The following is a 26076-nucleotide window of genomic DNA, read 5'->3' on the forward strand; positions in this document are numbered from 1 at the left end:
TGGGGGCTGGCAGGACGACTGTGTTGGTTGCAGATGGGGCAGGCTTGGACGAATTCCCGTACATCCTCTCAGAGCGGGCCACCAGAAACCTCTGGGCGAGCAGGTTGGAAGTGCGGGTGGAGCCAGGGTGACAAGCTAGAGCGGGAGTCATGTCCCCACTGAACGACCTGGGACCTTAGGGTTTTGGGGACAAAAAGGCGGTCAGCTGGGCAAGTGCTGGGACCGGGCTGGTTACGGAGAGCTTCCAGCACCTGTTCCTCAACAGCCCAGGTCAGAGCTGCTACGATGCAGGGACTTGGCAGAATCGACACAGGATCCTTGGAGGGGTTGTCATCCTTCTGGAATTGACGGGAGAGGGCGTCTGGCGGTGTTGCGTGATCCAGGCCGGTATGACAGAGTGAAATTAAACCTGGTGAAGAACAGGGCCCAGCGGGACTGCCTGGAGTTCAACCGCTTGGCCGCGGATGACTCCAAGTTATGATCGGGTCCAAACGAGAAATGGAATGGTGGACCCTCCAGCCAGTGACGCCACTCCTCCAAGGCAAGCTTACAGCCAGCAGCTCTCGGTTCCTTGTCGAATTGCACTCAGAGGGGGACAACCGACGTGAGAAAAAGGCACAGGGATGGAGCTTCCCATCCTCCGCAGCCCACTGGGAGAAATCACAGCACCAACTCCCACATCCGAGGCGTCCACCTCCACAATGAATTGCCGGTCCACGTCAGGCATCTGGAGGATGGGAGCGGAGGTGAACCATTGAGGGTACTGAAGGCCTTGTCGGCTGCTGGGGTCCAGGTGAAGGGTTGCTTGGTGCTGGTTAGAGCAGTGAGAGGGGCAGCAACGGTACGTAGTTCCGGATAAACTTTCTATAGAAGTTAGCAAACCCCAGAAACTGTTGCAGCTTCTTTCTGTTCTCCGGAACTGGCCATGACGTGACTGCTGATACTTTGGCAGGATCCATTTGGATATCCCTCTGCCACTATGTACCCCAGGAAGGCCACTGTCTTGACGTGAAACTCACATTTCTCTGCCTTGGCGAGAGGGAATTCTCCAGAAGACGATGAAGGACTTGCTGGACATGGCGGGTGTGTTCAGACAGGTTCTGGAGTAGATTAAGATGTCATCCAGGTAAACGAAGACAAACTTGTTTAACATGTCCCTGCAGTACATCATTCACTAGAGCCTGGAATACAGCAGGAGCATTGGTGAGGCCAAAAGGCATAACCAGATACTCGTAGTGGCCTGTTGGTGTATTGAATGCGGTCTTCCATTCATCTCCTCCCGGATCCGCACTAGGTGGTAAGCGTTTCTGAGATCCAACTTGGCAAAAACAGTGGCTCCCTGGAGCAACTCAAAAGCAGAGGTGAGCAGAGGGAGAGGGTAACGGTTTTCACTGTGATGTCGTTGAGTCCCCTGTAGTCGATGCAGGGGCGAAGAGATCCGTCCCTCTTCCCCACAAAGAAGAAGCCAGCACCAGCGGAGATGAAGATGAACGGATCAATCCTGTGGACAGAGAGTCATTGATGTAGTCCTCCATGGACCTTCTTTCAGGAGCAGACAACGACAAAGACGGCCCTTGGAGGGCTTGTTCCAGGGAGGAGGCCGATGGCACAGCTCGCAGAAGTCGGTGAGGGGGCAGAGATGTGGCTCTTGCTTTGTTAAACACTTCTCTGAGACCATGGTAGCATTCTGGGACATGGGAGAGGTCAGGGGCGGAGTTAGTAGGTACTGGCCGAGGGGGTAGTGCGGCAGCAAGCAGGCAGGTTGGTGGCAGTCCTCTCCCCACTCCCCTGATCACCCCGGTCACCCAGTCGAGCTGAGGGGTTGTGCCGGCGGAGCCATGGGTAACCCAGGATGAGGGGTTGGCCTGAGAGGGGGAGCAGGTGAAACTGGATAGTTTCCTGATGGTTTCCGGACAGACCCATCAAGACCGGGGCGTGACATGAGTGACCGATCCGAGTAAGTGTCGTCCAGTGCCCGGGCAGGAATAGGAGGTGTCAAACGGAGGTTCTCAGTCCCAGTTGGCGGCCAGCTGATGTCCATTATGTTGGCTTCGGCGCCAGAATCCACCAGAGCAGCCAGGGTGTGAGTAGAGTCAGAGAGGCGGAGGTGAACTTGCAGCAAGGGTTTGCGGTCGGAGGACTGGGTGGTCATTGAGCTCAACCGGACTCCCTATGCCCGGTGAGCTTCGGCTTTAAAGGGCAGGTTACCACACGATGTCCATCACCTCCACAATAGAGGCAGAGGTTTGAGGTGGCGGCGCGTGGCGCTCTGCAGGAGTGAGAGAGGCTCCCAACTCCATACTCAGACTGACAAGCTGACTTGGGTGAGTGGCAGTAGCTGACAGGAGCCCAGTCGGATCTCTCCGAATGCCGGTAGTTGGTGGACCTTGGCGCCTCTCACGACGACGGTCTGTATCCTTCTGTCGATCCGGACAGTCAGTCGCGATGGCTTCATCAAGAGTGGAAGGCAGTTCATGGGAGACCAACTCGCCCTGATATAGTCTGCCAAGCTATGGAAGAACGCTGGCCACCAACGATGGTGTGTTTCCAAGAACTTCGCCTTGCCAGGGTTGAAGTCGATGGAATGGTTGCATTTACGTCTGCCTTGTCGAATACTGAACAGTTCACGAGACGCCCGCGGTTGGTGAATCCAGGTAACACCTTCAGCATCTCCTCAGCAAACAGGTCGAAGGTTGCACATGCGGGGGTTTGACGTTCGAACTCTGCTGTTCCCCAGAGTCGAGCTCGGCCCGTCAGGTGAGTGATGGCATACCCGACCCTAGCCCCCTCCGTGGCGAAGGTCCTTGGCTGCAAGGAGAACTGAAGTCGGCAGCTAGTCAGGAATGGCCGGACCTGGGTAGAATCGCGTTGAACCGCTCGGGGTTTCAATCTTGGGTTGGGCAGCGGCTGAAATGACCGGGCAGGTAACTCGGGAGGCAGGGCTGGTGGGCAGACTGGCTGGGGTAAGGTTGGTGAGGAGTTGATGATCCTGGCGAGTGTTGTTGTTGCTGCTGGGACTGCTGCTGGTGCTGCTGGAACTGCTGATGCTGTTGGTAGCGACTGAACAGAGAGGTGATGTCGCCGCTCATGCGGCTAGCCTCTCAGTGGTCCAGGCGTAGCATGGCGGTGGGTTGCTCAGGTTCTTGGTTTCCATGTCGGGGGAAGTGTGCGCTGAGTCCATGATGGTCAGATCGTACTATCACGGTTCAGACAGACGACAAGAGGACCACAATTGCGTACACCAGAAAGTTTATTTAAACTAAGGGGAAAAGGGATGTAGGGAGTGAGTGAAGGTCCAGGGGTTATCCGCGATGGGCTGGGTCTGTGCCTCCCCCAGTGGCAGCGAGTGCGTCGATGACGCCGGTGGTTGGTGGTCCAGAAGTCCTGGGGGGAGGAAACACAGACACAACGGGGCGGATGAAAACAGGCAGAAGTACAGTTCAAGGGAAACCAAATACGTTGTAGCAAGGCAGAAGGCTGGTCAGAGTTACCTCGAAGAGTAGTCAGGAGTCGTAATGGCAGAAAGCAGGTCTGGTTTTCCTGGGGCAGAAGAGTATCCAAGAATCAGGCAGGTCCGGGGGTCACAAAACAGGGGTGAGCCAGAAGCGTGAGCACACAGGTTCGGGTGTGAGCTTTGCAGACGATCTGACAAAGGAGAGCTGAAAGACGGGACTTTAAATACTGGGAGAGGTTAGTGGGTAATGCAGCGCAGCTGGCAGAGTAATGAGAGCCGAGTAGAGCAGGACAGGTGGAGCTCGTTAGGCTGAGTAGAGAGAGAGAGATGAGCAGAGTGGAAGATAGTGGAAACACATTAAGGTGGTAACCCGGTGGAGTGAGAGGGCTCATGACAATAACAAGTAGATTGGCCTGTAGCTGGCTCAATAGAGATACAGCAAGAATCAAATCAAATGTATTTATAAAGCCCTTTCTACATCAGCAGATGTCACAAAGTGCTTATACAGAAACCCAGCCTAAAACCCCAAACAGCAAGCAATGCAGATGTAGAAGCACAGTGGCTAGGAAAAACTCATTAGAAAGGCAGGAACCTAGGAAGAAACCTAGAGAGGAACCAGGCTCTGAGGAATGGTCAGTCCTCTTCTGGCTGTACCGGGTGGAGATTATAAGAGTACATGGCCATTAACCTCTACGGGATTGGTGTCCCGTATACGGGACGGTTGAGCTAACATGCGCTAATGTGATTAGCATGACTGTTGTAAGTAACAGCAAACTTTCCAGGACATAGACATGTCTTATATGGGCAGAAAGCTTAAATTATTGTTCATCTAACTGCACTGTCCAATTTACAGTAGCTATTACAGTGAAAAAAAATACCATGCTATTGTTTGAGGAGAGTGCACAACAACAAAAAACGTATCACGGCAACTGGTTTGATACATTCACCTCTGAAGGTAAATAATGTACTTACATTCAGAAATCTTGCTCTGATTTGTCATCCTAAGGGTCCCAGAGATAAAATGTAGCATAGTTCTGTTTGATAAAATCCATTTTTATATTCAAATGTAGGAACTGGGTTCTACAGTTTGAACCCTTGCTGTCTCTGGCTCCACACCCACCCCGCCCGGCCATCTAGATGTGTGAAAGTTAGTGTATAAGCTAATGATCCATCATGTATGACATTCCTGGGAGTGTGTACACTTACATTTTGTATTACCATATATTTTTTGTATGTTCTCTATAGTTATTGTCGTGACGTGACTTACTTTAATATATGACTGTTATTTATCGAATCACCTAACTATGTTTAATTGTCACTCGATTAAATTAATTACATTTTACATTTTATGTCATTTAGCAGACGCTCTTATCCAGAGTGACTTACAGTTAGTGCATACATTATTTTATTTAAAAAAATAAAATAATTCATACTGGCCCCCCGTGGGAATCGAACCCACTACCCTGGCGTTGCAAACGCCATGCTCTACCAACTGAGCTACCTCCCTCATGTAACAATTAACTCATTAGTAATTTGGGGCACCACGGAAGAAGTTGTTTAACGAGTTACCATCTCCCGAATGAAACTCTTCGAAGATATATGTTATATATCGATAACAGTCACTTATTAAATAATTACCACTTATCAGTCTCATTCTGAACATCGCATAATCCTTGAACCTGCAAGAACCCTAACCTTATTGATGAATCATCAATACACAAATTGGCTGAATTATTTATTTACTAACTAACTAAATAATAACACAGAATACAAACACACACACACAGGTTATTGATTACTAACGTAATACAATGAGAACAGGTCCCTAGTGGACTGGACTAACAATAGCATGAATGCTTGGGTAGAAGGAGGGGTCAGAATGGAAGGGAGAGACAGAGATTCAAACTATCGTAGTTACTTTGGAAACTACGCTCACAGTAATCAAAATACTTATGCACCCTAAAAATCGCTCATTCGGATTAGAAATGCAACATGTATTTACGTGTAGCTGTCCTCAATAGTTGAGTTGATGATGTAGGACTCTGGTTTGCCCACCAGAGATCCCAATGTCCTTGGTAGAGTTTCTGGTTGTAGTGGTGGTTAGAATGGATACTTCAGCGTACCCTGTAGTTTGTAGAGTTGATCAGTTAGCGTAGTATGTTTGGTCTGAGGTGAATTTTGTCAGGAGGGGTTTTATACTTGAGTAGAAAAGGGGGCGTTTCATCATGTTTGTGCTCATCTGGGCGTGGCCACTGACTGAGAACAAATCAATATGGAAAACAAACATCTCATCTAGAATGCTAAAATCACATTGTTATCTTCACAAATGTATTATTATACTTAATCATTAGTTTTATACAACAATTAGATGCAAACCTCATCACTGGGAAGTGTACACCCCCAGAGATACAGTTATGTTGTTCCACCATCTTTAATGACATCACAACATATTAACGAATTTGACATGATTGTTCTTTAAGTTGCCACCGACCATTTCCCACATTCTTTTAAGTAGGAATATTGTTTCATTATCCACTTTTGGATGTTGGAGTCTTGGCGGGAAGAATTCCTTTGTCTCACATGGAAATTCCCTCTCCCAATACTGCATGGCACGGAAAAGAAAGTCTGCAAGGAATTTACGACCGGTCATAAAACTGGCCCCCAGGAAAGGGGGTGTTCAAACCTTTGCCTAGCCGGCATCTTTGATCCTCAGCTCATGAGGGCACATCATGACATTATGTACTTGAAAATGTATCAATTGACCAATTCGCCACATTTGGGCAGATTTGATACAAAATAGTTCAGTATTGCAACGTTTCACTGGATCAATCTGAAACTTTGCACACACACTGCTGTCATCTAGTGGCCAAAATCTAAATTGCACCTAAACTGCAATATTATATTGTGGCCTTTCTCTTGCATTTCAAAGATGATAGAACAAAAAAATAAATAGAAAACGCATGTTTTTTTGTTTGTATTATCTTTTACCAGATATAATGTGTTATATTCTCCTTCATTAATTTCACTTTTCCACAAATTTCAAAGTGTTTCCTTTCAAATGGTATCAAGAATATGCATGTCCTTGCTTCAGGTCCTGAGCTACAGGCAGTTAGATTTGTGTATGTAATTTTAGGCGAAAATTGAAAAAAAGGGTCAGATCCTTAAGAGGTTAAGGCCAGATCGGTCTTCAAGATGTTCAAACGTTCATAGATGACCAGCAGGGTCAAATAATAATCACAGTGGTTGTAGAGGGTGCAACAGGTCAGCACCTCAGGAGTAAATGTAAGTTGGCTTTTCATAGCCGAGCATTCCGAGGTCGAGACAGCAGGTGTGGTAGAGAGAGAGAGAGAAGGAGGAAGAGAGAGGGTCGAAAACAGCAGGTCTGGGACAAGGTACCACGTCCAGTGAACAGGTCTGGGTTCCATAGCCGCAGCCAAAACAGCAGAAACTGGATCAGCAGCACGACCAGGTGGACTGGGGACAGGGACAGCCAGGAGTTATCAGGCCAGGTAGTCCTGAGGCATGGTCCTAGGGCTCAGTAGACTGGCCTGTAGCTGAATCTGGATACACTCTTAGAAAAAAGGGTTCCAAAAGGTGTTTTCGGCTGTTTCCATAGGATAACCATTTTTGGATTCAGGTAGAACCCTTTTGGGTTCCATGTAGAACCCTCTGTGGAAAGGGTTGTAAATGGAACGAAAAAGCTTTCTACCTGGAACCAAAAGGTTTCTACCTGAAACCGAATAGGTTTCTTCAAAGGGTTCTCCTATGGGGAGAGCCGAAGAACCTTTTAAGGTTCTAGATAGCACCTTTTTTTCTATGAGTGTAGAGCTATAACAACTACACTGACATGCAGCTAGCTCTAAGAGCTATAGGAAGTGGAGTGGACTGACCTGTAGCTGACTCTGACGGAATTGACTGATTGTTGATGTCTGTCTGGGGATGCAGCAAGTACAGTGGATTGACTTGTAACTGACCCTACATCATGTCGATGACCTATACTGTAGTTGACTGTGGAGCTAATGCATTCAGACTGCCTAGAGTCATGTTCATGTTAATGATTTGACCTCTAATATGTGAGGTAATTCCCTTCAGCCTGTGTGGTCACATTGTGCCTTTGGGCGATTCCACGCCAGCGGGAGTGGAAAATATTTTTGGTATCTCAGACTGTTCTGGCAATTCTCACATAGAAACTTCATTGGGAGGAATGTTAGAAATGTTTTTTACATTTGTTTCACAAACCATTTTTGAGAAAATCATGATGAAAGTGGCTTTTTTAGGCCCTTTTTAGACCTATACAGTACATGCCTCCTGTAAGACACTATGATCTGTGAACCGTACATGATACAGACAACGTCTTGGTGTCATTAAACTCCTTTATAGTGTGCTCTAACATAAGAAGTATGTCTAGATTCTGAAAAACAAACAAAGTCATATTCATTTATTCAATATTGTAAATATTAATATCTCAAAATGACCCTTTTTGATTTTGTTCACTTTAAGACATATTGTTTGGAAAACTATACTCTACAAGTACATACCATTCCCATAGTGGGCTCTCTGCTAATTCTAAAGGTATGATCAATTTTATGAGCACCACCACACAGTAAATGGGAAAATGGATTCAAAGGGAAACTTGACTTGCTGAATGTCCAATCCTAAAGGAGGGCTGTGATTGGTTAATTACCTATAATGTCAATTTCTATGTATAAAATGGGTAATATCATTAAAAGTACCAGAGAGCCCACTCTGGAAATTTGACGTGTTTGAAGAGTATATTGTTCCAAACAATGTGTCTCAAACTAAGCTAAATCCAAAAGGGTAGTTTTGAGATATTCATATTTTTTATGTTGAATGAATGAATGTGGAAATTTGTATTTCAGAATCTAGACATACATATTTGAGAGAACACTACAAGGAGTATAATGACACCAATATGTTGTCTGTATCATGTATGGTTCACAGATCATAGGGTCTTACAGGAGGCACGTACACAGTAAGCGGCACAGGTCCTAATCCAGGCACTTGTCATCTCCCGTCTGGATTACTGCAACTCGCTGTTGGCTGTGCCATTAAACCCTTACAACTTATCCAGAACGCTGCAGCCCGTCTGGTGTTCAACCTTCCCAACTTCTCTCATGTCACCCTGCTCCTCCGCACACTCCACTGGCTTCCAGTTGAAGCTCGCATCTACTACAAAACCATGGTGCTTGCCTATGGAGCTGTGAGGGGAACGGCACCTCCTTACCTTCAGGCTCTGATCAGACCCTACACCCAAACGAGGGCACTACGTTCATCCACCTCTGGCCTGCTAGCCCCCCTACCTCTACGGAAGCACAGTTCCCACTCAGCCCAGTCAAAGCTATTCGCTGCTCTGGCACCCCAATGGTGGAACAAGCTCCCCCACGACGCCAGGACAGCGGAGTCACTGACCTCCCCCCACCACCACCCCATAAAAAAATAAAAAGGGTGGTTGTTCCACTGGCTATCCTAAGTTGAATGCACCTATTTGTAAGTCGCTCTGGATAAGAGTGTCTGCTAAATGACTTAAATGTAAATGTAAACATAAACTGTAGGTCTAAAAAGATAGGGTCTTACAGGAGATATGTACTGTATACTGTAGGTCTAAAAAGGGCTTATATTACCAATTTCATCATGACTTTTTCAAAAATGGTTTGTGATACAAATGTAAAAACCATGTTAAACATCCTTCCTCCCAATGAAGTTTCTATGTGAGAATTGCCAGAACAATCTGAGATACAGTACCAAAAATATTTTCCGCTCCCAAATCAAATCAAATCAAATTTTATTTGTCACATACACGTGTTTAGCAGATGTTATAGCGGGTGTAGCGAAATGCTTGTGCTTATTTTTTGCCTTCCTGTGACATCGGGTGCTGTATGTGTCTTGGAGGGCAGGTAGTTTGCCCCCGATAATGCGTTCGGCAGACCGCACCACCCTCTGGAGAGCCCTTCGGTTGCGGGCGGTGCAGTTGCCATACCAGGTGGTGAAACAGCCCAACAGGATGCTCTCAATTGTGCATCTGTAAAAGTTTGTGAGGGTTTTAGTTTCCAAGCCGAATTTCTTCAGCCTCCTGAGGTTGAAGAGGCTCTGTTGCGCCTTCTTCACCACACTGTCTGCGTGGGTGGACCATTTCAGTTTGTCGGTGATGTGTACGCCAAGGAACTTGAAGCTTTCCACCTTCTCCGCTGCGGTCCTGTCGATGTGGATAGGGGGGTGCACCCTCTGCTGTTTCCTGAAGTCCACGATCATCTCCTTTGTTTTGTTGACGTTGAGTGAGAGGTTATTTTCCTGGCAGCACACTCCCAGAGCACTCACCTCCTCCCTGTAGGCGGTCTCGTCATTGTTGGTAATCAAGCCTACTACTGTTGTGTTGTCTGCAAACTTGATGATTGAGTTGGAGGCGTGCTTGGCCACGCAGTCATGGGTGAACAGGGAGTACAGGAGGGGGCTGAGCACGCAACCTTGTTGAGGATTAGCGAAGTGGAAATGTTGTTTCCTACCTTCACCACCTGGGGGCGGCCCATCAGGAAGTCCAGGACCAAGTTGCACAGGGCGGGGTTCAGACCCAGGGCCTCGAGCTTGATGATGAGCTTGGAGGGTACTATGGTGTTGAATGCTGAGCTATAGTCAATGAACAGCATTCTTACATAGGTATTCCTCTTGTCCAGATGGGATAGGGCAGTGTGCAGTGTGATGGTGATTGCATCGTCTGTGGTTCTATTGGGGCGGTAAGCAAATTGAAGTGTGTCTAGGGTGACAGGTAAGGTAGAGGTGATATGATCCTTGACTAGTCTCTCAAAGCACTTCATGATGACAGAGGTGAGTGCTACAGGGCGATAGTCATTTAGTTCAGTTACCTTTGCATTCTTGGGTACAGGAACAATGGTGGCCATCTTGAAGCATGTGGGAACAGCAGACTGGGAAAGGGATGTGCATGCTCTGAGGACGCGGCTAGGGATGCGTCTGGGCCGGCCGCCTAGCGGGGGTTAACATGCTTAAATGTCTTAATCACGTCGGCCACAGAGAAGGAGAGGCCACAGTCCTTGGTAGTGGGCCTCGTCAGTGCACTGTGTTATCCTCAAAGCGGGCAAAGAATGTGTTTAGCGTGTCTGGAAGCGAGACGTCGGTGTCGGCGACGTGGCGGTCCTTTTGTAGCCGTGATGAGCCGCGCAGTGAATGCGGTTTCAGATGCTGGTTTTTTAATCCACCTAACACTTCCTGAAAACCAGGGTATTTGTGCATCCCAGTCCGCGTGATCAAAACAATCTTGAAGAGTGGATTTCGATTGGTCAGACCAGCGTTGAATAGTCCTTAGCATGGGTATTTCCTGTTTGAGTTTCTGCCTATAGGAAGGGAGGAGCAAAATTGAGTCGTGGTCAGATTTACCGAAAGGAGGGCGGGGGAGGGCCTTATAACCACCCCAGAAGTTCGAATAGCAATGGTTGAGGATTTTGGCAGCGCGAGTACAACAGTCGATATGTTGATAGAACTTCGGCAGCCTAGTCCTCAAATTTGCTTTGTTAAAATCCCCGGCTACAATAAATGCAGCCTCAGGATATGTGGTTTCCAGTTTACATAAAGTCCAGTGAAGTTCTTTGAGGGCCGTCGTGGGATCGGCTTGAGGGGGGATATACACGGCCGTGACTATAACCAGAGAAAATTATCTTGGGAGATAATGCGGTCGGCATTTGATTGTGAGATATTCTAGGTCGGGTGAACAAAAGGACTTGAGTTCCTGTATGTTACTACAATTACACCATGAGTTGTTAATCATGAAACACACACCTCCGCCCTTCTGCTTCCTGGAGAGATATTTATTCCTGTCTGTGCGATGAACTGAGAACCCCTCTGACTGGACCGATTTCGACAGAATATCCCAAGAGAGCCATGTTTCCGTGAAACAAAGTATGTTACAGGCCTTGATGTGTCTCTGGAAAGAAATCCTTGCCAGGAGTTCGTCGATCTTGTTAACCAAAGACTGAACATTAGCGAGTAGTATACTTGGAAGCGGTGGGTGGTGTGCGCGTCTCCTAAGTCGAACCAGCAGGCCGTTCTGAGTGCCTCTCCTCCACCGGCGATGTTTTGGGTCAGCCGCTGAAATCAGTTCAGTTGCCCTGAAACAAAGGATCTGCTTCTCAAAAGTCGTATTCCTGGTCGTAATGCTGGTGAGTTACCGCCGCTCTGATATCCAATAGTTTTCCCCGGCTGTATGTAATGATACAAAACACTTTTTGAGCTAATAATGTAAAGAATAATACATAAAAAAACAAAATACTGCAAAGTTTCCTAAGAGCTAGTCGTGAGGCCGCAGTCTTCGTCGGCACAAGGCATTTAATCACCACTTTACTAACTGATCCAGGGTCAGTTTGTGGTTTGCTCTTAATGCTACTGTTAACTGGTAGCCTACCCATTGACAGTCATCTTCTATTTAACCACTAGACCGTTGAACTAAGCTTCTGGCTGGATCACAAATGCCTTTTTAATTGGCATTTTGTTAATACAAATATATTAGTTAACGAGACAACCTAAATTACCTAAATTACATTGTTATAACAGCCCTTTTAACACAGCAGCCAATGAGATCAAAGGGAGTGTTTCCATGTGCCAGTAAGATCGCAGGGAGACATTTCCGTGTCCAAATGGCCATCGCGATCATTAGGGTTCATCAGGAGTCAATGACAGCTAGGACGGTCGTCAAGGTAACCCGTCACACGGTGATGGGTTGACACGGCGATGCGTTAGGACCCCAAGGACACTATGTCACTCACAGTCACACAGGGGCCTCATCTGTCACTGTGGGGGAGATAACTAGCAGATTGCGTGGGGGGAGAAAGGGAGAGAAAAGGAGAGAGAGTGAGAGAGAAGGAGAGAGAGGGAGAGAGAAGAGAGTAGAGAAAGAGACAGAGGCAATGAGACAGATCATAGAAGAGAGTAGTGAGAGTCCAAAGAGAGTTGGGAAGAGACGGAGTGAGAGAGGGAGAGATTGTAGGGAGAAAGAGAGAAAGGAGAGTAGGGAGAGGAGAGAGAGAGTATGGAGAGAGGGAGAAAGAGAGAGAGACGGCGAAGAGAAAAGTGAGAGAGAGAGATAATAGTTTAATAGGTTGCCATGGAAAGAGAAACGTGTGACCTTCTCCCACAGACTTCATCTGCTGTAATTACCTGTCAAGTCAATCGGACTGGAGTGTGATGGAGGAGAGGCCTCACACCAGGTGATTACCATGACAATCACACGTCATACCCACTGACATTATGATGGAGAAGAATATACTGTGACCTCTCTGCCTTAAAGGGAAGGGTCCAGTGCTGTATCTGAGCTATGACTTTCTCTCACCTTTCAGTGACCAGCCCTTTATGGTTTTCAAAGCTACAGTCTGGTATCTTGGAAACAGTTCAATGTTCATTTTAGTTTATTTATATATACATACAGTGGGGGAAAAAAGTATTTAGTCAGCCACCAATTGTGCAAGTTCTCCCACTTAAAAAGATGAGAGAGGCCTGTAATTTTCATCATAGGTACACGTCAACTATGACAGACAAAATGAGAAACAAAATTCCAGAAAATCACATTATAGGATTTTTAATTAATTTATTTGCAAATTATGGTGGAAAATAAGTATTTGGTCACCTACAAACAAGCAAGATTTCTGGCTCTCACAGACCTGTAACTTCTTCTTTAAGAGGCTCCTCTGTCCTCCACTCGTTACCTTTATTAATGGCACCTGTTTGAACTTGTTATCAGTATAAAAGACACCTGTCCACAACCTCAAACAGTCACACTCCAAACTCCACTATGGCCAAGACCAAAGAGCTGTCAAAGGACACCAGAAACAAAATTGTAGACCTGCACCAGGCTGGGAAGACTGAATCTGCAATAGGTAAGCAGCTTGGTTTGAAGAAATCAACTGTGGGAGCAATTATTAGGAAATGGAAGACATACAAAACCACTGATAATCTCCCTCGATCTGGGGCTCCACGCAAGATCTCACCCCGTGGGGTCAAAATGATCACAAGAACGGTGAGCAAAAATTCCAGAACCAAACGGGGGACCTAGTGAATGACCTGCAGAGAGCTGGGACCAAAGTAATAAAGCCTACCATCAGTAACACACTACGCCGCCAGGGACTCAAATCCTGCAGTGCCAGACGTGTCCCCCTGCTTAAGCCAGTACATGTCCAGGCCCGTCTGAAGTTTGCTAGAGTGCATTTGGATGATCCAGAAGAGGATTGGGAGAATGTCATATGGTCAGATGAAACCAAAATAGAACTTTTTTGGTAAAAACTCAACTCGTCGTGTTTGGAGGACAAAGAATGCTGAGTTGCATCCAAAGAACACCATACCTACTGTGAAGCATGGGGGTGGAAACATCATGCTTTGGGGCTGTTTTTCTGCAAAGGGACCAGGACGACTGATCCGTGTAAAGGAAAGAATGAATGGGGCCATGTATCGTGAGATTTTGAGTGAAAACCTCCTTCCATCAGCAAGGGCATTGAAGATGAAACGTGGCTGGGTCTTTTCAGCATGACAATGATCCCAAACACACCGCCCGGGCAACGAAGGAGTGGCTTCGTAAGAAGCATTTCAAGGTCCTGGAGTGGCCTAGCCAGTCTCCAGATCTCAACCCCATAGAAAATCTTTGGAGGGAGTTGAAAGTCTGTGTTGCCCAGCGACAGCCCCAAAACATCACTGCTCTAGAGGAGATCTGCATGGAGGAATGGGCCAAAATACCAGCAACAGTGTGTGAAAACCTTGTGAAGACTTACAGAAAACGTTTGACCTGTGTCATTGCCAACAAAGGGTATGTAACAAAGTATTGAGAAACTTTTGTTATTGACCAAATACTTATTTTCCACCATAATTTGCTAAAAAATTCATTACAAATCGTACAATGTGATTTTCTGGATTTTTTTTCCTCATTTTGTCTGTCATAGTTGACGTGTACCTATGATGAAAATTACAGGCCTCTCTCATCTTTTTAAGTGGGAGAACTTGCACAATTGGTGGCTGACTAAATACTTTTTTCCCCCACTGTATATATACAGTATATAAACTTTAGGAACACCTGCTCTTTCCATGACAAAAACTGACCATGTGACTCCAGATGAAAGTTATGATCCCTTATTGATGTCACTTGTTAAATCCACTTCAATCAGTGTAAATGAAGGGGAGGAGACAGGTTAAAGAAGGATTTTTAAGCCTTGAGACAATTGAGACATGGATTGTGTACGTGTGGGGTATGGTTGTAGATGCCAGGTGCACCGGTTTGAGTGTAACTGCAACACTGCTGGGTTTTTCACGCTTAACAGTTTCCCTTGTATATCAAGAATTGTCCACCACCCAAAGGACATCCAGCCAACTTGACACTGTGGGAAGCATTGGAGTCAACATGGGCCAGCATCCCTGTGTAATGTTTTTGGCACCTTGTAGAGTCCATTCCCCAACAAATTGAGGCTGTTCTGAGGGCAAAAGGAGGTGCAACTAAATATTAGGAAGGTCTTCCTAATGTTTTGTACACTCAGTATATATATATACTGAACAAAAATATAAATGCAACAATGAGCAATTTCAAAGATTTTACTGAGTTACAGTTCATATAAGCAAATCAGTAAATTCAAATAAATTAATTAGGCCTAGTCTATGGATTTCATATGACTGGGCAGGGGTGCAGCCATGGGTGGGCCTTGGAGGGCATAGGCCCTTTCACTTGGCAGCCAGGCCCACCCACTGGGGAGCCAGGCCCAGCCAATCAGAAAGAGTTTTTCCCCACAAAAGGGCGTTATTACAGACAGAAATACTCCTCAGCAACCCCCCGCTGAAACGATCCTGCAGGTGAAGAAGCCGGATGTGGAGGTCCTGGGATGGCGTGGTTACACGTGGTCTGTGGTTGTGAGGTCGGTTGGACGTACTGCCAAATTCTCTAAAACAACGTTGGAGAATTGACATTCCTGCAGTCAGCATGCCAATTGCACACTCCCTCAAAACTTGAGACATCTGTGGTATTGTGTTGTGTGACAAAACCACACATTTTAAAGTGGCCTTTTATTGGCCCCAGCACAAGGTGCACCTGTGTAATGATCATGCTGTTTAATCAGCTTCTTGATATGCCACACCTGTTAGGTGGATGGATTATCACTAACAGGGATGTAAACAAATTTGTGCACCAAATTTGCGAGAAATAAGCTTTTTGTGTGTATGGAAAATGTAGGGGATTTTTTATTTCAGCTCATGAAACATAGGACCAACACTTTACATGTTGCATTTATATTTTTGTTCAGTGTATATAGTTCCAATGGTCCAGTTAGTTAGAGCATGGTGTATAAATAGCTAACTTTTCGCGTTGCGCCGACTAGTAAGACAAGGCGGTCACGTGTGCTAGCAAGGCAGAGGTCCTCTGTGTGAGCTGAATCAGGAGGTGGTACTCGCTAAGCAAGCAGCGTGATGTCCTTTACACTTGCAACACCAGGGTTGTGGGTTTGACTCCCTGCAAGGACCACATACTGTGAATATTAATGATATATTTTCTGTATTTCACCCACCTGCTAAATCATTATTATTATACATTTCCCATTTCTATAGCCTTTTAAATCCCTCAAGATGTTTTATTGCACATTGTGTCAGTGAAGGTTTGCTCATCTTCTGAATATATTCATTGCATTGTAATCCTGGAAATGGTTTATCAGTTAGTCTGGCCCAATGTATTGTCTGGCTGTATATAGAGCTGTGGTCTAAGTAGATGTATTGTGTATATGACCTTGGGTTGTCTAGCCAGCAACCACCACATAATCCTATAAAGAGAAGTGGAACAATCAAAGCATCAAGAGGATAAAGAGCCTGACCTTACACACACAGATATAGGGGTAATATAAAGAAGTGTACTGATGCTGATCATTATTCTGTGAGAAAGTACATGTAACATTTTGGATAATATCTACATTATGTGAATTAAGATGGGGGTTGCTCGCTCTCTCTCTCTCTCTCTCTCTCTCTCTCTCTCTCTCTCTCTCTCTCTCTCTCTCTCTGTAGTGATGGGTGGAGTGGAGTCTCGTGGGGTGCTTAGGAAGATCAGTGACATGCTGGAGGTGATCCTGAAGAGGATGGACAGCCTCTCCAAACTGGACAACAGCACCACCAGCGACACCCGCCGCCTGGATGAACTCAGCTCGGCCATCAACAGGTACGGTCTGGATAGAGTGGTGGGCGTAGGACGGGCTCTTCTCGCATGTACCTTCCTTGTCTACCCTTTTTGTCATTCACTCTTTCCTCCTCTCTTCTTGCCCATCCTCCTCTATGCTCTTGTTTGTTTTCCTCATCTGTTTTTTCTCCTCTTCTTCCTCCTTTTATTTTTTTATTTTTCCTTCTCTCTTGTCGCTCTCCTCATATCTCCTTCTCTCCTCTTTTGGCTGCCAGGTAGTCCTGTCTGCTCTCAGCAGCTTTACTATTTGATAGAGGAAACAGGGTTTTTTGACCTTGTCTCTACCATCTTCCCAGCACAGATCCTCTTTCAGTCCCTCCGTACCGCCAATATCCAATTTGACTGTCTGTACTCTCCATTCAATCCCTTGTACTGCATTTCACATTGAACTTCTAAGGGTCAGGTTAAACTCTGTGGAAGATACAGAAAGATACACATACAAGACGTAACATGCAAAGAATCGATCATTTATTTTCTTTTTTTAAAGGAGATTTGAACATCCTTTCATACTTGTATTGGTTTTTCGATAGGACAGTGACAGGACAGACAATGAAAGAGGAATGACAGGTTGGAAGGCCAAGGGCACATACAGTGGGCTGAACCAAAGCTCGAACCCTGTTGCCATGGGTCATGCATGCATGTGGTCCGGGAGCCGGGAGTGTTACCGCTCGATCAGACTCCGGCACTAGAATCCCTCATTTCTATAGCCACCAGAACCAGGCCTCGTTAAATAATGCCAAACGAACGCTTCTGTTCAGCCCTGCATGTGAAAATGGGAGAGGAAGGTGTGATTAATATTGTCTGGCGCAGGTGTTAACTTGAATCAATTGCTGGTAATGTTCTTCTCTGGCATAAAGACTGTGTCACTCTACCTACAGATGTAGGATTTACATTTCAGCCAGATTTCTACAACAGGAAAATATTCCTGCAGCAACAAGAAATGTGAGTTATTATGTGGATTATAATTAACCCCCTAGAGTCGATTGACGCACCAGAACCTAAATTACATAACAAAAAAATCTAAGTCTGTCAGTTTGAGCTAAAGATATCTGGGGGGTTTTCATTGGATGCGTCTCAATCCACCGCATCCGCCAGTGTCGCACTTCCACATCTGCGGTGAAAGGTGACAGAGCTAGAGCGGTGTTTGTCAGACCATGAGACATCAAATCTTCTCACGTAAACGTCTGTAGTGTACAATAAAATAAAACAATTGTTAAATAAATATAGTTCCACTACACTGTACCGTTCAAGATAGGGAATGATGTAAAATAATTAGTATTCCATTTTCCATTTATAGTATTTTATAAATAGATAAGACGGCATTAGAAGAAAGGATAACTAGCAAAATTATACATCTTCAAATATAACTAATTGGAACACAAAAGTACTCTATCAACATGGTGGGGATAAAAACATAGCAAACAGAAGACAAAGTGTGGCATTAAGTGAGTGAGAAAGGAAATGGTTGCATATCCCAGAACCAATGTGTGTCTGTGAGCAGGGGTTGTGAGAGAGAGCTTTCAATTTTGTGCAGATGAGGGATATACATTTTAAAAGAAAGTATACATCTAATTAATGTTTTTATTGTCCTATCATGTTGGAACGGTCCCAAACCCTATACCCTAGACACACACCTGAGCGACCCATACACAAAAGAGAAGTTCCTATCTGTTTTATGTTCCTGCTGTAAGTTGCCTATATGCAGCCAAAACAGAAAGATAAATGCGGTCAGAGACCTACTAGAGCAGCACCGCCCCCTCAAGATTCTGAGCCTGCCCGGCAGGGTTGGTCCTACAAAGCCAGAGCCCCCTGATGGGAGAGCATAATATACAAGGAAATTGTCAAAGCTGCTGATGAGAACCTTGACGACCTTGTACCTAGCCGGTGGGGATTCTGGTGGGGTACCCCCATCCAGGTAGTGGCAGTGCTGGCAACACTGGCTGTATTAACCCATGGGGAGGGGATCACACTCTGACAATCAGAGAGGGGGCATATTACTGTGGCCCTGGTGGCACAAAATAATCAAATGTCTGACTGCACAGAGATGCTTGGGAAAATGGTCACAACAAGGGACCAGCGTGTGTGTGTTTCAGGGGAAGGGGGTGGATCTCATCTCCATCACCTAGGACTTGACATTGGTTAATCAAATCTCAAATTTGTGTAAATTTTTGCTCAAACTTGCATTCTTTCTCAAACAACTGTAACTGTATTTGCATTCGTAAATCAGGTCCTTTCTTGAGTTGGGCTCTGGGATGTAACAACCGTTGAGCATCTGAGCTTATGGTTGATTGTGGGGGAAAGGGGTTGAGTGTGTAAGAGTGTGTGTGTGTGTGTGTGTGTGTTTGTGTATGTATCCCACATCTGTTGCAAGGGGGTAAGGATGTTAGGGACAATATAGGATGAATCACAATAATTGTTTGCTTAAATAATAATTGCTTGACAAAAATAAAATGTAATGCAATGACAATCCTGCTTATACTGTAGGTAACAATCCTTCGCATGTACTGCCAACTTTATTACGCATATAAATTGTTAATGATGGAAATCAAGACACGCAAGATATTTGAATAGATAAATATTTTTAATAGCTATATATAAAGCAAATGGAGGTGAGAGCATTGGAAATACTTTTAGCGGTTGATCTGCTTCTGTTCTGTGGGTGGCACTGTGTGCTGTTTTGAAGGATGGGTCTTGGCCACTCGGGGGACCTAGGGATCCGGCGAGACGGGGGTGGTCTGCCAGTCACTGGGATGACAACCCAACTTTAGCGGGTGGAATAGTGGAGAACAATTGGAGGGTTACTTAGTAGCAATGCAAATATCTTGGTACAGCTATATGGACACTCGATCACTATGGTACTTTTTAATGGTACATTTACAAACATATATTATAAGAAATAGATTTGAAACTTGTATCTCATTATGGTAAATGGTGAAATAAGTATAGCCAGTTATAATTGTAATGGCTTAGCAGATAATAAGAAAAGAAGAACAATATTTACCTGGCTAAAAGAGAAGGAATATAATATCTATTGTTTACAGGAAACTCATTCAACAATTCTAGATAAAGTTGTGTGGAAATATACTTCTCCCATGGGCAAAGAAACTCAAAAGGTTGATTATATTAATGAACAGTAATTTTGATCCGAATCTGCAAATTGTCCAAACAGATCCGCAAGGTAGGTGGATGATTTTAAATATGATATTGGACCATAAACAGATATGGCTCATTAACCTTTACGGACCAAATAATGATAATCCACGCTTCTTTGAAAATATATATTTTACATTTACATTTTAGTCATTTAGCAGACACTCTTATACAGAGCGACTTACAGTTAGTGAGTGCATACATTTTTCATACTATCAACCCTGCAAGCAATACAAAACTCGATTATTATAGTGGGAGATTTTAATACTTTTTTAAATACTTCAATGGACCGTAAAGGAAATCACACTACAAACTATCAACCTCATGCTCTTAAGGAAATCACACTACAAACTATCACCCTCATGCTCTTAAGGAAATCACACTACAAACTATCACCCTCATGCTCTTAAGGAAATCAGACTACAAACTATCACCCTCGTGCTCTTAAGGAAATCAGACTACAAACTATCACCCTCGTGCTCTTAAGGAAATCAGACTACAAACTATCACCCTCATGCTCTTAAGGAAATCAGACTACAAACTATCACCCTCATGCTCTTAAGGAAATCAGACTACAAACTATCACCCTCGTGCTCTTAAGGAAATCAGACTACAAACTATCACCCTCGTGCTCTTAAGGAAATCACACTACAAACTATCACCCTCGTGCTCTTAAGGAAATCAGACTACAAACTATCACCCTCGTGCTCTTAAGGAAATCACACTACAAACTATCACCCTCGTGCTCTTAAGGAAATCACACTACAAACTATCACCCTCGTGCTCTTAAGGAAATCATGAATGTGATGGATATATTGGAACTGCTGGATATATGGAGGCTTAAATATCCTGACCTAGTGAGATATACATGGCAGAGGCTCAATCAAGCTAATCGTCTTGACTATTTTCTTGTGTCATTCTCGTTGGCACCAAAAGTTTAAAAAGTGTTGATAGGGGACAGAATGCGGTCGGACCATCAGATAATTGGCATATACATTACTCTTACTGAATTTCCACGTGGGCGAGGATATTGGACCTATATTGGGCGAGGATATCAAAGCCTATTGGATGATAACTTGTTTTTAACTAGGAAAGAGGAATTTTTTACTGAATGTTTCCGACATAACATAGGTACAGCAAACCCCCTATTGTATGGGACACTTTTAAATGTGCCTTTAGAGGCCATGAAATTCAGTACTCATCTCTTAAACAAAAGCAATTTAGGTCAAAAGAGTCCATACTAACAAAGGAAATAGAAGTTCTAACAGAATAGATAGATAGCAATAAAAACTGAATTCTAAATAAATCACAGACCGTGTCACCAGCAAGGTACACCTGTTAATTGAAATGCATTCCAGGTGACTACCTCATGAAGCTGGTTGTGAGAATGCCAAGAGTGTGCAAAGCTGTCATCAAGGCAAAGGGTGGCTATTTGAAGAATCTCAAATTTAAAATATATTTTGATTTGTTTAACACTTTTTTGGTTACTACATGATTCCATATGTGTTATTTCATCGTTTTGATGTGTTCACTATTATTGTACAATGTAGAAAATAGTAAAAATATAGAAAAACTCTTGAATGAGTAGGTGTGTCCAAACTTATGACTGGTATTCTATATATACATACTGTATATACATATATATTTCCAGATTTTTTAAAACTATCTCCTAGATTTAGGACAGACACTTCAAAACCTTGTTTCTTATGATTTATTTTTTGACTGTCCTATTTGCCATTTATGAATGTGTTATTCAATGCATTTCTATGTGCTTTAGTAGTAAAGGCCAAAATCAATATTTAGGAATATTCTCAGCAACAAAAGAGTGATCAAATTAAGATCCTACATCTTCGTACTGACTCTGTTCAACACAGGTACAGCCAGGGGCTCTAAGCAGGGCCTTACTAGACCAAATCAGCTAGGTGGAATATTCTATATTCAGAAAGAAACAGAGGGCATAGAACGGCCATGATTCGTTATCTATGGGCAAAATACAATTGCTGGAGCTTAGTGGCCCACCTTAGTGGCTGAACAGCTGTCTTTGTCTTGGGCTAGAATAGATGGATTTCCTGAGGTGTCTTTAATAATTAAAGCCAGAAGCCCAGTTACATTGGCGTCCAACAGCAGGACAGTCTCTCCCGGAGGAGGAGGTCAAAGGTTGCGGAGATGATTTGGAATCACTTTGTCTTGGAGAGTGGTTTTGGAGGGAGTGGGGTTGTTGGACAGTCTCATTGAGGGGGTTATATGGTTCAACTGAGCTGGTTAAAGCCAGCTAGGCTGGGCACAGGACCAAAGCACAGAGCACAGCCCTCTGACGGAGCACACTCTAGGATTAATGGCTGTGCACAAAGCACACGGAGAGGGACACACACACACATGCACGCTCACACACACACATAGAATGCACAAAGTACACACACACATACGCAGAGGAACACACACATTTACAGTCAGCGACTGCCGCGGAGGGGACAAGCCACGTCTCTCTCTGCTCCAGTGGACTGTGATTCCTATTACATCACTCATCTCTACTTCTAATCTCCCTCTCCCTGTCTTTCCTTATTTTACTTTCTATTACTTGATCATTCACTGTCAGATTCCACTCTCCCGTCTCTTTCTCTCTCTCTCTCTCCCTCTAGTTCTCTCTCTTTTTCTCTCACCCTCTCTCTCCACTCCGTCAAGTTATTCCTATTCCGGGAACACACAATAAACAAAACAAACAAACCCAAACAGGGGAAACAGAATTGAATGATTGAATCACCAAAACCTATTTCCTCACCCTACTCCATGTTGCTTTCTATGGCTCTCTCTTTTTATCACCTTTTCTCCCTCTCTTCTCTAGCTTGTCCATTTAATAGTAAAGGAGGCCCCTGCCTCCGTTCAATCCAGAGAAATATGTTATTCTGAAGAGCGTGCCATCCCAGTACATCAAATATGTATACACCTGTAATCTTTCATCATAATTATCCTTTAATGTGTCTCTGTAACAATTTTGGTTTCCCTCCTCATAAGGCATGGGCCAAAGACGATGGGATATTGCTTGATAGCGTGATGTTACGTAATAGAGGAGAACTCTCTCTGGTTCTTCCTCTCTCACTCCGTCTTTTGCCCCACAACAGTTTTGCTCTTCTTTCTTTTTTTTCACCCTCCTCTCTCTCTCTCTTTCTCCCAATCCCTCTCTCTTTCCCCCTTTCCTCTCTCTGCTCTCTGCCCCCTCCACTCTCTCTCTCCTCAGTCTCCTCAGTCTGTTTCTTCTCTTTCAGTCTCCCTTCCCCTCTCTCCTATATCTCTCTTTCTCTCCCTTTCTTACTCATGTCTGTTAGCACAGTCCCATAGTGACAGACACATAGGGCGGTGTATATGTGTGCTAAGCACACAGCAGGTCAAGTGTTTTAGAGGGCATATCATCAAGTCACAGAGGTCTAAGCCCTAGGGGCCATAGGGACACCTGGGGATCTGGTCCAATGACAGCTCAGCTCTTTAGAAGGTCACCATGACAACTCAACAGGGACTAACTGTACAGAGTAACTGTACTCACACTACCTCTAGTAATTAAAGATGCATTGACTATACAGTAGATGGAAATGCATAATTGATTAACTGACTTATTCATTTGGCCATTTAAAAATAAATATGACGTTATTGTCACGCCCTGGCTCTGGGGACGCTTGTATGTTGAGCCAGGGTGTGAGTGTTCTTTGTTTATTCTAGTTCGTGTCTATCTATGTTGGCCAGAGTGGTTCTCAATCAGAGGCAACGAGTGTCAGCTGTTGCTGGTTGTCTCTGATTGGGAACCATATTTAGACAGGCTGTTTTCCCACAGTGTTTGCGGGATCTTGTTCCTGTGTAGGTTTGTGTTTTGCACCTTTGGACGTCACGTATCGATTTGTTATTTTGTTCGTGTATCATTTAATAAATAAGTATGTTCACCTTCCACGCTGCGCCTTGGTTCTCTGTATCCGACGATCGTGACAGTTATGTATATATAACGTCATATTATATACAGTACCAGTCAAAAGTTTGGAAACACCTACTCATTCATGGGTTTGTCTGTATTTTTACTATTTTCTACATTGTAGAATAGTAGTGAAGACATAAAAACTATGAAATAACACATATGGAATCATGTAGTAACCAAAAAAAGTGTTAAACAAATCAAAATATATTTTATATTTGAGATTCTTCAAAGTAGCCACCCTTTGCCTTGATGACAGCTTTGCACACTCTTGGCATTCTCTCATGAGGAATGCTTTTCCAACAGTCTTGAAGGCAAAGGATGGCTACTTTGAAGAATCTCAAATAAAAAATATACAATTTTGATTTGTTTAACACTTTTGTTTACTACATGATTCCATATGTGTTATTTCATAGTTTTGATGTCTTCACTATTATTCTACAATGTAGAAAATAGTACAAATAAAGAAAAACCCTAGAATGAGTAGGTGTGTACAAACCTTTGACTGGTACTGTATATGAAGTCACCACATTGAAACATCAATACGTACAGTGAGGGAAAAAAGTATTTGATCCCCTGCTGATTTTGTACGTTTGCCCACTGACAAAGAATGATCAGTCTATAATTTTAATGGTAGGTTTATTTGAACAGTGAGAGACAGAATAACAACAACAAAATCCAGAAAAACGCATGTCAAAAATGTTATAAATTGATTTGCATTTTAATGAGGGAAATAAGTATTTGACCCCCTCTCAATCAGAAATATTTCTGGCTCCCAGGTGTCTTTTATACAGGTAACGAGCTGAGATTAGGAGCACAATCTTAAAGGGGGTGCTCCTAATCTCAGCTTGTTACCTGTATAAAAGACACCTGTCCACAGAAGCAATCAATCAATCAGATTCCAAACACTCCACCATGGCCAAGACCAAAGAGCTCTCCAAGGATGTCAGGGACAAGATTATAGACATACACAAGGCTGGAATGGGCTACAAGACCATCTGAATGATTCCGAGGAGAACTGGGTGAAAGTGTTGTGGTCAGATGAGACCAAAATCGAGCTCTTTGGCATCAACTCAACTCGCCGTGTTTGAAGGAGGAGGAATGCTGCCTATGACCCCAAGAACACCATCCCCACCGTCAAACATGGAGGTGGAAACATTATGCTTTGGGGTGTTTTTTCTGCTAAGGGACAGGACAACTTCACCGCATCAAAGGGACGATGGGCGGGGCCATGTACCGTCAAATCTTGGGTGAGAACCTCCTTCCCTCAGCCAGGGCATTGAAAATGGGTCGTGGATGGGTATTCCAGCATGACAATGACCGAAAACACACGGCCAAGGCAACAAAGGAGTGGCTCAAGAAGAAGCACATTAAGGTCCTGGAGTGTTCTAGCCAGTCTCCAGACCTTAATCCCATAGAAAATCTGTGGAGGGAGCTGAAGGTTCGAGTTGCCAAACGTCAGCCTCGAAAACTTAATGACTTGGAGAAGATCAGCAAAGAGGAGTGGGACAAAATCCCTCCTGAGATGTGTGCAAACCTGGTGGCCAACTACAAGAAACGTCTGACCTCTGTGATTGCCAACAAGAGTTTTGCCACCAAGTACTAAGTCATGTTTTGCAGAGTGGTCAAATACTTATTTCCCTCATTAAAATGAAAATCAATTTATATTTTTTTTTACATGCGCAAGGATAAACACAATAAAGTCAAAAACGTATTAGTACTATTATACACTAAATTAGGTCTCTTCTTCTTGTATCCTTTACAGCTGTCTACAGATTGTACTTTAAGCCAGCCACAGTCTGACAACACCAGTCTAGAATGAGTTTAATTTCCTCCCCTGAGACCATCTCTCTTTCTGTATCTAACTCCCCATCACTGTGGACAGATAGTTAGTCAATTAGGCAGCTCAGCAATCTATCCTCTACCTCATTTACAGAAAGCACACACACTCAGTCTCCCTGATCCTCTCTCTGATCACTATCTTTTAGTGGGGGTTAATGCTGCCTGCTGACTAGGCAACACAGTTAGAGGGTATTACACTAAAACTCCTTCTCAAACCGCCCCTCCCTTCTCCCTTTACTATCTCATCTGAACTGGGGACTGGTGTTAAATATGCAGGGGAGCCGTCTTATCCTACAGAGGAAATTGTATTGGTGGTTACAGCAGGCAGTATAGGGCTTTTTCTATTTCACGCTCCAACCAAGTGCCTCACAATTAGCCTCTCCGCAGCCTGTTAACACTGTCTTACATCTGTAGGAGAGATAGAGAGAGAGAGAGAGAGAGAGAGAGAGAGAGAGAGAGAGAGAG

The 26076-nt window shown here is 44.3% G+C and overlaps 1 protein-coding gene across 3 annotated transcripts in view; it reads left to right on the forward strand.

The window, feature by feature from the left end:
• LOC121533263 (alpha-1,6-mannosylglycoprotein 6-beta-N-acetylglucosaminyltransferase B) overlaps positions 1-26076 on the forward strand; it is a 145865-nt gene that overhangs the window by 32330 nt on the left and 87459 nt on the right. For all 3 annotated transcript variants that reach the window (XM_041839076.2, XM_041839077.2, XM_041839078.2), the window contains exon 3: positions 16496-16646. In XM_041839076.2, coding sequence (XP_041695010.1) covers positions 16496-16646 — 151 coding nt within the window. The remainder of the gene's footprint in view (positions 1-16495; positions 16647-26076) is intronic.

The sequence above is a fragment of the Coregonus clupeaformis genome, chromosome 20, assembly GCF_020615455.1.
Source record: "Coregonus clupeaformis isolate EN_2021a chromosome 20, ASM2061545v1, whole genome shotgun sequence".
Taxonomy (NCBI): Eukaryota; Metazoa; Chordata; class Actinopteri; order Salmoniformes; family Salmonidae; genus Coregonus; species Coregonus clupeaformis.